Genomic DNA, 16,969 nt, shown 5'->3' with positions numbered 1-16,969 from the left:
ATCAAATTGGGTGGGATAGATCCTATAGGCTGAGATTGATCCTATAGGCTGAGATTGGTCCTTTAGGCTGAGATTGATCCTATTGGGCAGGATTGATCCTATTGGGCAGGATTGATCCTATTGGGTAGGATTGATCCAGTAGGATGGAAATCATTCTATTTGTTGGGACCTTGGATTTTTATTGATCCTGTGTGTTAAGTGCCAATACTGTCTTCCATTGTGGTGTAGGTGGTGGCTACTATTGGTTGAATTAATCCATTTGTTACAATAGTCCTATTGGTTGAATTAATCCATTTGTTACAATAAGTCCTATTGGTTGAATTAATCCATTTGTTACAATAAGTCCTATTGGTTGAATTAATCCATTTGTTACAATAAGTCCTATTGGTTGAATTAATCCATTTGTTACAATAAGTCCTATTGGTTGAATTAATCCATTTGTTGCAATAAGTCCTATTGGTTGAATTAATCCATTTGTTGCAATAAGTCCTATTGGTTGGATTAATCCATTTGTTACAATAAGTACTATTGGTTGGATTAATCCATTTGTTACAATAAGTACTATTGGTTGAATTAATCCATTTGTTACAATAAGTACTATTGGTTGGATTAATCCATTTGTTACAATAAGTACTATTGGTTAGAATGATAACCTCATAGGATAACATCAATATCTGCTTGTTGGTACTAACACCGTTTTATATTGTATCACTATATATGTTGTAGGTGGTGGCTCCGACCATCAGTAGCCCGGCCTGTCAGGAACAGCTGATAGACGCCGCAAAGGGTGTGGCTCACTCTGTGGAGGGAATCGTGGAGGCGGCCCAGCAGTCCTGCCGCGACGACAAGCTTCTGGCCGACCTAGGCGCCGCAGCCACCGCGGTTACTCAGGCTCTTAACGACCTGCTACAGCACATCAAGAAGGGGGCAGGACCGACCGCGGTAAGTGGGACAGTCACTGTTTTCTTTTTCTTAAGCTTTTTATTCTCTCTCTCTCTCTCTCTCTCTATCTCTCTCTCCTGTTACACAATATTAAATGAAGAAAGGTATGACATTGAAGTTTTGGTTATAATGACAGTACAATGATTTGATATTGTTATGATACTGAGATCATGAACTCTTCTGTGCAGTGAGGTAGTAAATGTATGTTTTTGATTGACAGGCTGGGGAATCCCACGAGGATGCAGTGGACACGATCCTGACTGTGACGGACAGACTGTTCAGTAGTGTGGGGGACGCCCACGAGATGGTGAGACAGGCCAGGCAGCTAGCTCAGGTAAGCTCGCAAATATCTCACACCTCTCTCATAAGTTCAATTCTATAAAAGTCAATGGTAAATTGGGTTAGCATCTACATGGCTCAGAAATTTAACACTGTTGACTTTCAATATATTTACTTGTTTATAACATAATTTTTTACCGTGATATCTGTTGTTTTCAGGCGACCTCTTCATTGGTTGGGGCCATCAGGGGAGAAGCCGAGGGCCACTCTGACTCGGACATGCAGAAGCGGCTCCTGGCCGCCGCCAGACAACTCGCTGATGCCACCGCGAACATGGTGGAAGCTGCCAAGGTGAGGAAAAGTTGTGAGCAATGAACAATGAGATGGGAAGTGTAATAGTATACTAGTATACTGTGTTTCTGGTTATGTAGACATTTGTAGGCCGCAGAGCATATGATGATAAAGATAAAGCAGCTGAAACTGTAGAATGCTATATCAAGTTAAACATTTGTAAAGTCAAATGTTATATTTGATACAGAGTTGTATATCACAGTTGAGAGCTATATCATGTTCAATCAATTTCAGTAAAGTGTTATATTCTAATATTACAGGGCTGTGCGTCGAGTCCGAACGACTCGGAGCAGCAGAAGAGACTACGAGGCGCTGCAGAGGATCTCCGGGCTGCCACAAATATCGCCGCCAGCAACGCCCTCAAAAAGAAACTCATCAGGAGGCTAGAGGTCAGAGACTCATTAAGTGTCGTTTAATTATCTCTAGAACCTGTAATTTAATTGCAGTAAATGATATACGACATGATGGCTTGATATTACAATCATGTTTTGTGATGAGACTTTACATGAGTCATTTAGGTGTATTATGGTTACAACCATGCTTTGAAATGTAATTGGATTGTAAAACGAGTATTTTACAATCGTACTTTAATATGTAATTGGGCTTTAAGAGACTATATCTATGTTTTGTAGAACGCCGCGCGTCGTACCGCCTCAGCCACCACACAGCTGATTAACGCCTCAAAGAACGCTAACAAATCCAACACTAACAAAACCTCGGAACATCAACTGACTCAACAATGTCAGGTAAGCAGTGATGGGGACATCATTCCATAACTCTTATCAATAAAAGAAGTCCCAATTCAATTTATATAATGGTGGAAACACTTAGCTATGGGAGGTATAGTAGATTGGCCAGTAAGCTAAAGGTTCTTGGTTTAAATCCTGAAGTTGTTAAATGACAAACAAGACACACTGAATGTTGAAACACTGACAAATGCTTGGTTATAATTGATTGGCAAAAGGTCGAGGGGTCAGATCTTCCTGTTGTGTTCCATGACTAAGCATTGTATCTGCATTCCTTCTGTTTCTCCAAAGGATTTAAGTATTGTCTAAGAATATTGTATTGTGTCTTCCAAATACTGCCGATGATTGGCTGATTGGGACTGTAGTTTTTGTAAAACCATATTTGATTGGCTAAGAAAATAATAGTGTGTCCTCCTTGTATTGTTGTATTTTATTGGCTGAGACTATCACATGTTGTTCTCCTTCTACAGATCATGAATGAACAGCTGCCTCTGTTGATCCAAGGATTCCGGGGATCTGAGACAAACCAGGACAGCGCTACAGCCCAGCTACAACTGATTAATGCCAGCAAGGAATTTATACAGGTATAAAGTACAAATTGTAAGGGAGACCATTTGGCAAGAAAAAAAATCAAACATTGATAGTACAATATCTGTAAAATCTCGCTGCAGTGTTTGGGGGAGAAAGGAAAATATCTTAATACTAAGGTTTCTGTGCTATATTTAACTTATTTTATTTATTTTATCAAAATAATATGATGTGCATAGCTATTATAATAGACACTAGTTTCACATCTCGGTTCACTGGCCACATTTCTTCTGACAGCCTGCCAGTCAGCTGGTATCCGCCGCAAACGCCGCAGCCCCAACGGTTGGAGATCAAGCCGCAAGCATGAACATGAACCAGGCAGTGAAGACGATGACCACCGCGCTCGCTGAGCTGAGAACCGCCTCTGGGAAGGCAGAGGAGATGTGTATCTCACTGGAGGTTGATGCCGCGCTTGATCAGCTGACCGAACTCGACCGCGAGCTGGAGGAGTACCGCAGAGCCGCCGACAGCGGTAACCTTGTGCCACTACCCGGTGAAACGGTAAGGCCAAGAGGAAAATGTCATGGTGATGATATAGTCAGGTCAAGGGTTAAAGGTCATGAATACTCAATGATAGTAGCATGTGTATACATAGTGCATTTGTTAATTGGATTATATGTAAAGTGAAGTGGATCATTCGTATTATGTTCAGGCCAGGGTTAAAGGTCATGAATATTTAATGATAGTAGCATGTGTTTAGTGAATAAGATCATTACTAAAAAAAAGTAAGTAAAGGGTGTAAACTGTCAGATATTTTTTGATTATTATATAAATGGGAGATGTGATATTGTATCATGGCTTTCTATTGTAATATGGTGGAATGGAGTTGATACATGATTTTGTTACGTATTTCAGGTGGAGGCGTCGGCCATGAAACTTGGCTCCACCTCTAAGAACGTGGGATCGGCGATGGCTCAGCTACTGACGGCTGCCTCACAGGTAAACACAGATAAATGTATAATGGAGACATTTCATATAAAAACGGAGTGAACAGTATAATATATATATATATGACATGATTTCATTCTGTTGTGACTTTTCTTCACACATTCTTCCCTGTGGTCATTTCTCAGGGAATTGGATTTTATTTATCTATATATTTATCTATATAATATATTTCCACTATATGGTGATTTTTCAGGGCAATGAGAATTACGTGGGTGTAGCAGCCAGGGACACCGCGAACGCTCTCCGCGTGCTGACAGAAGCCACGCGCGGTGTCGCCTCAACCTCAGAAGACATCGAGGTCAGACGGCAAGTGATCGACAGCGCCCGTGACGTAATCGACAAGTCAACGCATCTACTGGAGGAGACGAAGCGAGCCATGAACGACCCAGAAAACCCTGAGAACCAGGCTAGACTTAACCAGGTGGCCAAGGCTGTGTCGAGTGCGCTCAACAACTGTGTGAACGCCCTTCCCGGACAGAGAGACGTGGATAACGCCATCAGACAGATCACAGACTCGAGCCAGGAGCTGGCGTCCACCAAGGTACGCAGATCTGTCTGTTCCGCAGACAAAGTCTATCTCAGAAATAGACAAAATTTAAGTCGGAAGCAGATTTGATCTCAGAATAAGTGGATAAAGAGTCAAATGGCATCCACCGAGATAGTTACATCTATCTTAGAAATAGACGAATAGGCAACCTTATGTCAACAGTAAACAAACTTCATCTCAAATTATAACTTGGCTCATAAAAAATCACCTTTTTCGCAGAAATAGTTCTCATTCTTTCAGAATTAAATTACTTCACATATGCATAGAAATCCCTATCTCATAAAAAGTAATCTTTTAAACAAATTTACTTTATCTATGCATCATTATTAGGAATTGATTTAATTTTTCATTCCTGTACATTGTAGTACCCGAGCACAGACCGCACGTTCCAGGAGATCCAGATCGAGATCAACAACGCCGCTGTCAATCTCAACCAGGCCGCCAGTGACATCGTCACCGCATCTCGTGGCACACCTAAACAACTCGCCGAGTCATCTCGCGAGTACAGCTCGTCTTACTCAGAGTTCATCAAATCTGGACTCACCATGGCAGGTCAGTGAGAGCGAGATTCCAACAAAATCAGATACTAAAAGTTTAAGGTTTGATCAAAACAGACGCGAGGCTGAAGGTGTGACATTACTGTAGAATGTAGGTACCTGTGATTGATTTTGATTGGTTGGTTTCCAGGTCTGTCCAAGGATGGAGACACACAGAACCAGATTGTGGGCGGACTGAAGAACGTCTCCATGGTTTCAAGTAAACTGCTGCTGGCCGCCAAATCTGTGTCGGCCGATCCAAACGCTCCCAACACCAAGAATCTGCTCTCGCAGGCCGCCAGGTAGGCACTTAAATATTACCTTTATATAATCCAATATTACATTCAGTTACTCTACATAGTCTAATCCTTAATGTGTTTGAGTTTTATCTTTAACTTTTGTTAAGTTTATAGCCCCGGAGTCAATAATTATGTGTAGTTTTGTAAAGCATGAAATAATTAAATTGAGTAAGGATTTTAGGGGTTTTGTTTCAATTTCAATGTTTTATGTTTTAAACTTTTACTACATTTTGTCTGATAGAGCGGTGACGGAGAGCATTAATCAGCTGATCAACGTCTGTACTGTGTCGGCTCCAGGACAGAAGGAGTGTGATAACGCCCTCAGACAGATACAGGTCAGTAACACCCTCCAATGTGTATGTAGTTTATATATAACCAAGGGCAGAAGGAGTGTGATAACGCCCTCAGACAGATACAGGTCAGTAACACCCTCCAATGTGTATGTAGTTTATATAACCAAGGGCAGAAGGAGTGTGATAACGCCCTCAGACAGATACAGGTCAGTAACACCCTCCAATGTGTATGTAGTTTATATAACCAAGGGCAGAAGGAGTGTGATAACGCCCTCAGACAGATACAGGTCAGTAACACCCTCCAATGTGTATGTAGTTTATATAACCAAGGGCAGAAGGAGTGTGATAACGCCCTCAAACAGATACAGGTCAGTAACGCCCTCCAATGTGTATGTAGTTTATATAACCAAGGACAGAAGGAGTGTGATAACGCCCTCAGACAGATACAGGTCAGTAACACCCTCCAATATGTATGTAGTATATATAACCAAGGACAGAAGGAGTGTATTAACGCCCTTAGACAGATACAGGTTAGTTACACCCTCCAATATGTATGTAGTATATATAACCAAGGGCAGAAGGAGTGTGATAACGCCCTCAGACAGATACAGGTCAGTAACACCCTCCAATGTGTATGTAGTTTATATATAACCAAGGGCGGAAGGAGTGTGATAACGCCCTCAGACAGATACAGGTCAGTAACACCCTCCAATGTGTATGTAGTTTATATATAACCAAGGGCAGAAGGAGTGTGATAACGCCCTCAGACAGATACAGGTCAGTAACACCCTCCAATGTGTATGTAGTTTATATAACCAAGGACAGAAGGAGTGTGATATCGCCCTCAGACAGATACAGGTCAGTAACACCCTCCAATGTGTATGTAGTTTATATAACCAAGGGCAGAAGGAGTGTGATAACGCCCTCAGACAGATACAGGTCAGTAACACCCTCCAATGTGTATGTAGTTTATATAACCAAGGACAGAAGGAGAGTGATAACGCCCTCAGACAGATACAGGTCAGTAACACCCTCCAATGTGTATGTAGTTTATATATAACCAAGGGCAGAAGGAGTGTGATAACGCCCTCAGACAGATACAGGTCAGTAACACCCTCCAATGTGTATGTAGTTTATATAACCAAGGACAGAAGGAGAGTGATAACGCCCTCAGACAGATACAGGTCAGTAACACCCTCCAATGTGTATGTAGTTTATATATAACCAAGGGCAGAAGGAGTGTGATAACGCCCTCAGACAGATACAGGTCAGTAACACCCTCCAATGTGTATGTAGTATATATAACCAAGGACAGAAGGAGTGTGATAACGCCCTCAGACAGATACAGGTCAGTAACACCCTCCAATGTGTATGTAGTTTATATATAACCAAGGGCAGAAGGAGTGTGATAACGCCCTCAGACAGATACAGGTCAGTAACACCCTCCAATGTGTATGTAGTTTATATAACCAAGGACAGAAGGAGTGTGATAACGCCCTCAGACAGATACAGGTCAGTAACACCCTCCAATGTGTATGTAGTTTATATAACCAAGGACAGAAGGAGTGTGATAACGCCCTCAGACAGATACAGGTCAGTAACACCCTCCAATATGTATGTAGTATATATAACCAAGGACAGAAGGAGTGTGATAACGCCCTCAGACAGATACAGGTCAGTAACACCCTCCAATGTGTATGTAGTTTATATAACCAAGGACAGAAGGAGTGTGATAACGCCCTCAGACAGATACAGGTCAGTAACACCCTCCAATGTGTATGTAGTTTATATAACCAAGGACAGAAGGAGTGTGATAATGCCCTCAGACAGATACAGGTCAGTAACACCCTCCAATGTGTATGTAGTTTATATATAACCAAGGACAGAAGGAGTGTGATAACGCCCTCAGACAGATACAGGTCAGTAACACCCTCCAATGTGTATGTAGTTTATATATAAATAAGGACAGAAGGAGTGTGATAACGCCCTCAGAATATTATTACGATAAGAGTGAGAAAGAAGTTGTAGAGTATGGCTTTATGACACTGTTGTAAATAAGATTCAGAAATCACATAACTTATCCTTAAAAGACATCTCTTCATCCTTCTGATTTTACAGATGAATTACTCCTTCATCCTCATAGCAAAATAATTATTTGTAGTGGATTCCTTAGATTTATACTCCTTTCCTCTTAAGCCCTTTCCCTCCAAACTGAAAATGAAAATGTTAAAGATATGTATTTTATTATAAAGATTTGAGCCGTGTAAGAATCTATGCTGTACAATGCATACCTGTTAACCCTCCCGCATTGTGCGGAAGACTCCCGCAAAACGGCCTAAAAATCTAAGATCTCGCGCATCCAACCTATCTCCCGCGCGGGAGACAAGTTTCTCCCGCAATCGTATTTGTCTCCCCCCCCCCCCCCCCCCCCCCCAATTCTTAATCTTTACATGCAAATTTCAACATCCACTGCGGGGTTTTCTCTGATTTTGAACTAAAAAAGCTGCAGTGTAGCTTGAATATATCAAATTCCATCCAAGTGCTATCTACTGTGATCATAGTATGACATGTTATAGCCCAGATTACTTTTTACGATTACTTCCGGTTTTGACTTAAATCAGTTACGTATTTAGTTATGCATATGCCTTATAAAAAATAAGTGAAAGCTTAAAACATCTTGATTTTACTCTGTAACACCAAAGAAAACAATAACAGCCAGTGGTGTCACTTAACAGGTGCACAGGTAAAGCACCCAAGCCACGTGCAGTGAGTCGTGACTAATTCTGTCTGGCCAGCACGGTCGGTAAAAATCAAAGTGAGTTTGGAACACTGAGTGTTTATACAAGCTACCAATAAAGTGTAAAAAAGTGTAAAAGCATTTCACAAGAGTTTTTAAAGTTTATAGTACCGGTACTATGATTTACAGGGATGCTATAGACATTACAACAGAGATCATTTTTAAATGATACTGGAGAAATACATGTTAAAATTGTTTTGTGAATTAAAAATCTATCCTATACTAGTATATAAGGCAAAAAATAATTTTAATGAATATTATTTTCTGGTATTTTCTTAACTGGGTTTCACTGCAAATTCAAAATAGGCAAAATAAATTTTCTGTGTTTACCCTAGATGTCAGCATGCAGTGATGGTTCAATACTGAACAATAGAAAGACTTAATATAAAAAGTGGCACTATTGACTTCTTGTATTGTACCATTCAAACAAAATAATAGTTTTCTGAACTTGTACAGCAACACAAGCTGTAATTGCACACTGGTAGTCATAGAAATAATAAAATTTAAAATGATTGCAAATGCATTAATTACAATGGTAAAATAAGGTATCTAACAGTATTTTTAATATATATTTGCATTTCACGTGAAAAAACGTTGTTTACGCAAAATCTCCCCCTTAGCCAAGTTGGTAAGGGGGAGATTCTCCCACATAGCAGCTTAGAAAGGTTAACAGGTATGCAATGCTTCTCTATGCTCAGTATGCTGTATTTTTTTAATGCTGTGATGCTGTGTTGTTGTAGATGATGAAATCTATGCTGGAGAGTGCCAATGAACCAGTGACTGACCTGTCGTATTTCGAATGTCTGGACTCCGTCATGGAGAAATCTAAGGTAGGTAACTCATTCCTCGCCTGTATCACAATGTCTGTGGCGCGGAGAGTGAACTCTCAGAATGTATCCAAGAACTAAGTCGCATGATGGCTGACTGTCGGAGTAGAAAGTGATGCTTTATCAGTTTTTGACTTTTTTGTGTAGAGAATGAATCTGTGAAAATCTCTTTGTCTTGTATTTAGAATGAAGTTAAGGTTTGTTTTCATTCGTCTTCATGTTACTTACAAACCTTTGCAATGAAAAAATTCATATCTTTGTTAATGGCTGAATAATGTTTAACTAGAATTTTCCCAAATCCTACTAGATTAATATTTAATTTGGTTTTTTTAATTTAAATCTTTTAACATTTACAGCCATCTATATTATGAATTATTTATGAATGCCAATATCTGATTGGCTAATCATTTCTAAACTTTTTTGAATGCTATTGACTGATTGGCTGATTGTAAATTAACTGTTTTGAATGCTGTAAACTGATTGGCTGTTTGTATAATACTGTTTTGAATGCTATCGACTGATTGGCTGATTTTGTGAGGATTTTATCACAGGGCCAAGTCTGGGTAAATCTCACCTTCTTGTATCTCTTCTATTTTTGTTGTACCCAGAAAGCTTATAACAGACATGCTCAACACCCCACCTCCACCCTCACCCCCACCCCCCACCCTCACAAAAAATCTTGGGTTGATCACATCGTTTTATATTTGCTCACAGAACACATAATCACACACTATCCTAACCTCTGAACTTCACCTGTATTTCAAATGAAACACCCAACTATCTCAAATGAACTTAATGAAACTTCGAGTAAATGAAAAAACAGTCATTTTAAATGTACATGTCACAGTTTATGGGCCAGTAATTAGTGTAAGGTCGTTATATTGACAATGTACATGTCACAGTTTATGGGCCAGTAATTAGTGTAAGGTCGTTATATTGACAATGTACATGTCACAGTTTATGGGCCAGTAATTAGTTTAAGGTCGTTATATTGACAATGTTGAGCTTGTTCTGTGTTCCCACAATCTATTTTCAGGGTCAGGGTTCAGGCATGTGAAGGGGGAGGGAAACTGGTGCTTTTTCAGTGTTATCTTGATTTAGACTTGTTTTTCTATGAACTATTTCTGGGGTTTATTTTCCACTTTGTCTCTGTCAATTTCCATCATCAGTTGCATGTTTGTTGTCATTTTTTTTTATGTCAGCCTTTGTTGTTGAGAAAATTTATGACCCCCTCCCCCCCACCCCCACCAATTAATTGATTAATACCCCCCCCCCTCCAAAAAAAAATTGAGGAGATAATGACTTCTATGCTATGTTTTGATAAAAATAAAATGGCTAGTGCTATATGCATACATGTACAAATGTCAAAATGGTAAAAATAATCTTGTATTTATTCATTAATTAGATAGGTAGAAAATAGCCAAGCTAGTTACTGTCAAATGTACCTGGAAAAACTGTATATTACACTTATTGCATATTTCTCTCTTCTATCTGTAATAAGTACTAGCTAAGTTGGACAGCATACATGTGATATACAGAGAGAATTAACAGTGCAGCTACCATCTTACAAGTTCTAGATTGTTTGTTCCTTTTCTGGAAAAATTAAATGAAATATGTTGTTGGTTTAATTTTAGACAGAGAACAAAATATCTTTAGAATCTTGATTCACGAAGGATCTGAGGTTCAAAGGCTTTGTGAATTCATGACAAATTTGATTTTATAGTATTACTTGTCATTTGTGATAACCAGAATACTAATATTATCACAATATAATTTTACTTCAATTTGCTAAGCATGTAAAAATGAACAGAACAGATTTCTTCCCCAATGTACAGTCCCAGAACACGATATAGAGAAAGCATGTATGTGTGTAAACATTAACCCCCCCCCCCCCTGTCTGTTGTCTGTCAACATTATGTTGTGTGTTGTTTTGTTGTTTGTTGCATGTTCAAGCCCGAAAACTCATTACAACAGTGTCTTCTCAAATACTATATGATGGTCCCCTAATAAGCCTAACTGTCAATCAGAGAATTGGCCTTAATGTCAATGTTTGAAAAATGACAGTAACAAACCGTCAACCATCTCAAAATCCATAAAACGAAATACAAATTCAAAGCAGAGCAACACGGACCTCCAAATAGATAGAGGTAGTCGATGATTTGTCAGATGATGGCTCTGTGGCCATAAAACTTTGACGAGCTCACTTTTTGTCTCAATCTCTTTTTTCTCATATTTCTTTTGTAACTAAATCTCACTTCTCCACTTTTGTAAATGTGAGACTGAGATCAGAAGTGAACGAGTCTAGATTCTCTGGCCCTGAGCTTGGTCCCTCCGCATGTCTGTGCCCACTCCATGTACCGGTAAATGTATTCTGTTTACAACTCCCTTCTTCTTGGTTACAATGGTATTGTTTTCAATATGAAAAAATTCAGTCAATTTGAGGCTTTAAATGTGAATTACATTTTTGCATGCATGTAATATTTTGCTTTATATTGATGATATTTATCTCCTTAATGTTGACCAGTGAATATATATATTTATAGTGTGTTTGATGAACCATTAAGCCAACTGTATATCACTCATTATGAATTATACTGACATTATACCTGTCATACCACTTCAGATTTAATAATATTTTGAATGCTTAGTTAATATCTGGATCAGTTAATTAGTTAATTACTGGATTAACTAACTGGCCCCTCTTTCTGTCCTGCAGCTGTTGGGAGACTCTATGACTGGGATCACGAACCACGCCAAGAAGGGTGACCTGGAGAACTTCTGTGATTCCGTGGGGAACTTCTCAACATCTGTTTGTGGACTCACTGAGGCCGCCTCACAGGTAAGGGACAATCTCAAAAGTTTTTGTATTCAGGGATTGACTCCTATGAGTTGCTATTTTTTCCAATATGGCACAAACAACTTATTTTGAGACCATAGAATTTTAAGTAGGAAAAAGAGTTAGAGAGGAACTGTCTCAAAACATTCTAGAGAGAGTAACTGACTCAAAACTCTACATCAACATTCTGTCAAGAGTGACATAGCTGATGGAGTGTAGGAGATGGAGCACCAGAACGTCCTAATATGTATGATGAATGAATAATAATGACATTTGTTTTTACACTAAATTACAGGCAGCCTACCTTGTGGGCATCGCTGATGGAGCGTCAGAGCCCGGAAGGCCCGGGCTGGTGGACCAGTCCCAGTTTGCCCGGGCTAACCAGGCCATACAGATGGCGTGTCAGAACCTGGTTAACCCGGCCAGCTCCCAGCAACAGGTACGTCGTTAATCAGTGGTTAATTAGTGGAGGACTAATGACTTACTAATGGACCTGTATAGAGCCTGGTCAATAAAGCCCTGTAGGAGTTTATACAGATCCAATGTTGGACCAGTCAGAATGCAATACATGGCATCAATTCTCAAACCTCTATATTGCCCCCTGAATGAGCTTATTGAGCCAACTGGTGATAACATCATTATTGCCCCTCTTTGAATGAGCTTATGTTGTATTAGAATTTATTTCATAATTCCTAATAACCATGAAGTTCAGGACATAATATAAGCAAACTTTTTTTACGTGAATGTTTAAGATTTAAATTTTCAGTGAAATGGGAGGTAATTTTCAAAAATAATTTCATTTCATTCTTAACAAATCAGGTTATAAGACATAATTTGTTGCAAAAAGAATTAAGTCTTTAGACAAACTGACTGCTTGTAGCAGAACCTGAGTTACATATATCTCAAGGAAGTATCTCCTTATATATCCTGCTATAGGAGCTGTTTGATTACAGACTAACTGCCTTAGAGCCATAACTCTGTATTCTGTGGCTAACGTAGCCTGGCTTCTAGCAGATCAATGATGCTCCATGATATATAACAGGATTTAAAGCAGTGTACTTTTATCAAGACCAACTCACTCAGAATCCATACAGCATAATTTACCACTTCTCCTCCTCTCCAGAATTTATTGCTGTAAATAAATCATTTGCTTTATAACAACAAAGAAACTATATGATTTGTATGTGCATTGATTTATTAATATACAATTGGAAAGCCCCCTTTTAGATTTGGTGAAATCAAATCATAGCACATTGTTCTGTCCTCATTTGTTGGTTATTTTGATTTATTTCAATAATCAAAGTAAATTGATTTCCTTTTTGTCCTTTGTTTAGTATTACATGGCGGAAAGCTGTAGGTCAATGGTAGGTGACCTTTCACCCCTGGGGTCATGACCTTGGGGTCACGTAACCCTGTGCATTGTGTCCCTTAGTTACCGTGTAGATCTGTGTGTGGAATGTTTATTATCTTTTTCAAAATATTTTTTTTGGTTAAATTGCGTACACAGAGCTATTTACCGCCATATTGTTGTGTTGTCAGCCTTCCATGTTTAAAGACAAAACAAAATCTGGGTTAAGGTCATGAAAAATTTTGGCTCAAGGTCGTTGTTTTTTTTGTGCTTAACGATTAGTTACATTTTGTCAATCTTTTAAGTCTTCTATTTCATGCTTTATTGATTGAGCATATTTTTAAGAAAGTTAAGAAAGATTTGTTGTAGCATTAATTTATTACATGGCTAATATTGTATTTGCAACATTTTTTGTTTAAACAGCTTCTATTGTTTGATAGAAAGAAGGTACAGTGTGTAACAATGTCTGGGTCATTCCAACTCGTATACAACTTTAAATATCTCCATAATTATTCATGTTGTCAGATTTTTTATGATCAACTTCATTCTCTTTAATTAAACATATTTATATTTCAAATTACCATTGTATTTAAAATATTCAACATACAAGAACACAATTTTCTATGATCTTAGAAAAATCTTACTCACTTTTATGTTTGAGCTTTAGAGATACTTTGGTTCATTCATATTCATGAGTTGTATTTTTCTTTCATACACAGAGATTTAAATATTCATTATATTAGGTACATGCATATTTATGTATTTTTTCTCTTTTGTATCACACGCTTTTCAGAGGCGGTCTCTGCATGATGTAAGATATCACGACGTAATTGTATACTTCCCAGAATTCTGTAAACTTCCTGTCCATATAACACGTAGAATCATTATACTGTTGTGTAAGCTTCTCTGTAGAGAGTTCGTCTGTATGACTGGTAGCCATGGTAACACATTTCTTGTTGTTAAAGAGGAGCTTCATTGTGAAAATTAAATCATTTTCTGTTACATTTTTCATCAGACATCTTGACAAGGGGATCGATTAAAATGTTATACTGTTGCCTAGTAACAGTTACCATGGTACTGTGTGTATCCCCGTAGGAACTGTGTATCTATCATATGAACTTTGTATATCTGTAGTGATTGTATAGACTCGGCGAGATTGAACTCGCTAGAACTTGATTATCTCAACCTCTGCAATTAGGGTACATCAGTAGGTTAAACGTGTCTCAACTGCAGGCAATTTCTATTTTACTTTTATACAGACTGAATTAGATTTTCTTTGTAGCTGGCAGTTGTCTCAACCTCAAAAGGTTAGACTTGCCAGGACTCGGGGATATTGACCATATTAACTAGTTAGTAGGGATTTCTTTTCTAGTGATAAATGTTAGTGTATATAGTCCTCAGTCTACACCTCAGTAGTGTTCTGAAGGACAGAGATAGTCTGGCGCCACATCTGTTTTATTGTTTCCATGGAACCCATAGAGCAGCAAAGTTAATTACGTTCATTGTCACTGTTATATAGTGTAGAGCAACAATTCAATAGTCTCTGTTCGTGGTCACTGTTATATAGTGTAGAGCAACAATTCAATGGTCTCTGTTCATGGTCTCTGTTATATAGTGTAGAGCAACAATTCAATAGTCTCTGTTCGTGGTCACTGTTATATAGTGTAGAGCAACAATTCAATAGTCTCTGTTCATGGTCTCTGTTATATAGTGTAGAGCAATAATTCAATAGTCTCTGTTCATGGTCTCTGTTATGTAGTGTAGAGCAATATAATTCAATAGTCTCTGTTCATGGTCACTGTTATATAGTGTAGAGCAACAATTCAATAGTCTCTGTTCATGGTCTCTGTTATATAGTGTAGAGCAACAATTCAAAAGCCTCTGTTCATGGTCTCTGTTATATGGTGTAGAGCAACAATTCAATAGTCTCTGTTCATGGTCTCTGTTATATGGTGTAGAGCAACAATTCAATGGTCTCTGTTCATGGTCTCTGTTATATAGTGCAGAGCAACAATTCAAAAGCCTCTGTTCATGGTCTCTGTTATATAGTGTAGAGCAACAATTCAATAGTCTCTGTTCATGGTCTCTGTTATATAGTGCAGAGCAACAATTCAAAAGCCTCTGTTCATGGTCTCTGTTATATAGTGTAGAGCAACAATTCAATAGTCTCTGTTCATGTTCTCTGTTATATAGTGCAGAGCAACAATTCAATAGTCTCTGTTCATGGTCTCTGTTATATAGTGTAGAGCAACAATTCAATAGTCTCTTTTCATGGTCTCTGTTATATAGTGCAGAGCAACAATTCAAAAGCCTCTGTTCATGGTCTCTGTTATATAGTGCATAGCAACAATTCAATAGTCTCTGTTCATGGTCTCTGTTATATAGTGTAGAGCAACAATTCAATAGTCTCTGTTCATGGTCTCTGTTATATAGTGCAGAGCAACAATTCCATAGTCTCTGTTCATGGTCTCTGTTATATAGTGTAGAGCAACAATTCAATAGTCTCTGTTCATGGTCTCTGTTATATAGTGCAGAGCAACAATTTAAAAGCCTCTGTTCATGGTCTCTGTTATATAGTGTAGAGCAACAATTCAATAGTCTCTGTTCATGGTCTCTGTTATATAGTGTAGAGCAACAATTCAGTGGTCTCTGTTCATGGTCTCTGTTTTATAGTGTAGAGCAACAATTCAATGGTCTCTGTTCATGGTCTCTGTTATATAGTGCAGAGCAACAATTCAGTGGTCTCTGTTCATGGTCTCTGTTATATAGTGTAGAGCAACAATTCAATGGTCTCTGTTCATGGTTTCTGTTATATAGTGCAGAGCAACAATTCAATAGTCTCTGTTCATGGTCTCTGTTATATAGTGTAGAGCAACAATTCAATAGCCTCTGTTCATGGTCTCTGTTATGTAGTGTAGAGCAACAATTCAATAGTCTCTGTTCATGGTCTCTGTTATATAGTGCAGAGCAACAATTCAATAGTCTCTGTTCATGGTCTCTGTTATATAGTGTAGAGCAACAATTCCATAGTGTCTGTTCATGGTCTCTGTTATGTAGTGTAGAGCAACAATTCAATAGTCTCTGTTCATGGTCTCTGTTATGTAGTGTAGAGCAACAATTCAATAGTCTCTGTTCATGGTCTCTGTTATATAGTGTATAGCAACAATTCAAAAGTCTCTGTTCATGGTCTCTGACCACCATGTTAAAGCATTCATTGAGTGTAATTGGATTGTAATTACAATTATAGACTCTCTAGTTGTAGGCTGTTAAGAATTTGTAATGTATATATGATATTAATAGATACAGGGCTCAATATAGTGGCATGACGTCACACAGAATCTAGATACATCACAGACGATATAATTAAAACGTCCTCACGTATCATGATAGAAGTTTAGACAAGATTGTTCAATAGTTCACACTGTGTATCGTTGAGAAGATTGAAATTCACTCCGTATCACCTGTATCTTACATGTTACTGTGTATCATATATCATATATATCATAGAATCGCGAACAGCGCTAAGTGGGGGTTGCTATTTACTTTACTAACATGTATTGCTGGAGAAAGCGTATCAGAGTTAACAGAATTGTATCATGTATCAAGAAATATCAGAGTTAACTTGTTCTACA

The 16,969-nt window shown here is 38.4% G+C and overlaps 1 protein-coding gene across 13 annotated transcripts in view; it reads left to right on the top strand.

Annotated features, from left to right (window-relative positions):
• Nucleotides 1–16,969, top strand: part of LOC128171353 (talin-1-like) — a 60,712-nt gene that overhangs the window by 15,349 nt on the left and 28,394 nt on the right. For 9 of the 13 annotated variants that reach the window (XM_052837119.1, XM_052837121.1, XM_052837118.1 and 6 more), the window contains 16 exons: nucleotides 727–942; nucleotides 1,163–1,276; nucleotides 1,441–1,572; nucleotides 1,833–1,961; nucleotides 2,205–2,318; nucleotides 2,789–2,902; nucleotides 3,144–3,407; nucleotides 3,762–3,845; nucleotides 4,048–4,395; nucleotides 4,767–4,953; nucleotides 5,089–5,239; nucleotides 5,478–5,571; nucleotides 9,067–9,156; nucleotides 11,870–11,992; nucleotides 12,285–12,428; nucleotides 13,324–13,353. In XM_052837119.1, the coding sequence (XP_052693079.1) occupies nucleotides 727–942; nucleotides 1,163–1,276; nucleotides 1,441–1,572; nucleotides 1,833–1,961; nucleotides 2,205–2,318; nucleotides 2,789–2,902; nucleotides 3,144–3,407; nucleotides 3,762–3,845; nucleotides 4,048–4,395; nucleotides 4,767–4,953; nucleotides 5,089–5,239; nucleotides 5,478–5,571; nucleotides 9,067–9,156; nucleotides 11,870–11,992; nucleotides 12,285–12,428; nucleotides 13,324–13,353 (2,334 nt within the window). The remainder of the gene's footprint in view (nucleotides 1–726; nucleotides 943–1,162; nucleotides 1,277–1,440; nucleotides 1,573–1,832; nucleotides 1,962–2,204; nucleotides 2,319–2,788; nucleotides 2,903–3,143; nucleotides 3,408–3,761; nucleotides 3,846–4,047; nucleotides 4,396–4,766; nucleotides 4,954–5,088; nucleotides 5,240–5,477; nucleotides 5,572–9,066; nucleotides 9,157–11,869; nucleotides 11,993–12,284; nucleotides 12,429–13,323; nucleotides 13,354–16,969) is intronic. The other 4 variants (XM_052837122.1, XM_052837117.1, XM_052837126.1 and 1 more) reach the window with 1 other exon arrangement.

This window comes from Crassostrea angulata, chromosome 2 (assembly GCF_025612915.1).
Source record: "Crassostrea angulata isolate pt1a10 chromosome 2, ASM2561291v2, whole genome shotgun sequence".
Taxonomy (NCBI): domain Eukaryota; kingdom Metazoa; phylum Mollusca; class Bivalvia; order Ostreida; family Ostreidae; genus Magallana; species Magallana angulata.
This window is presented reverse-complemented; position numbering and strand designations above follow the sequence as displayed.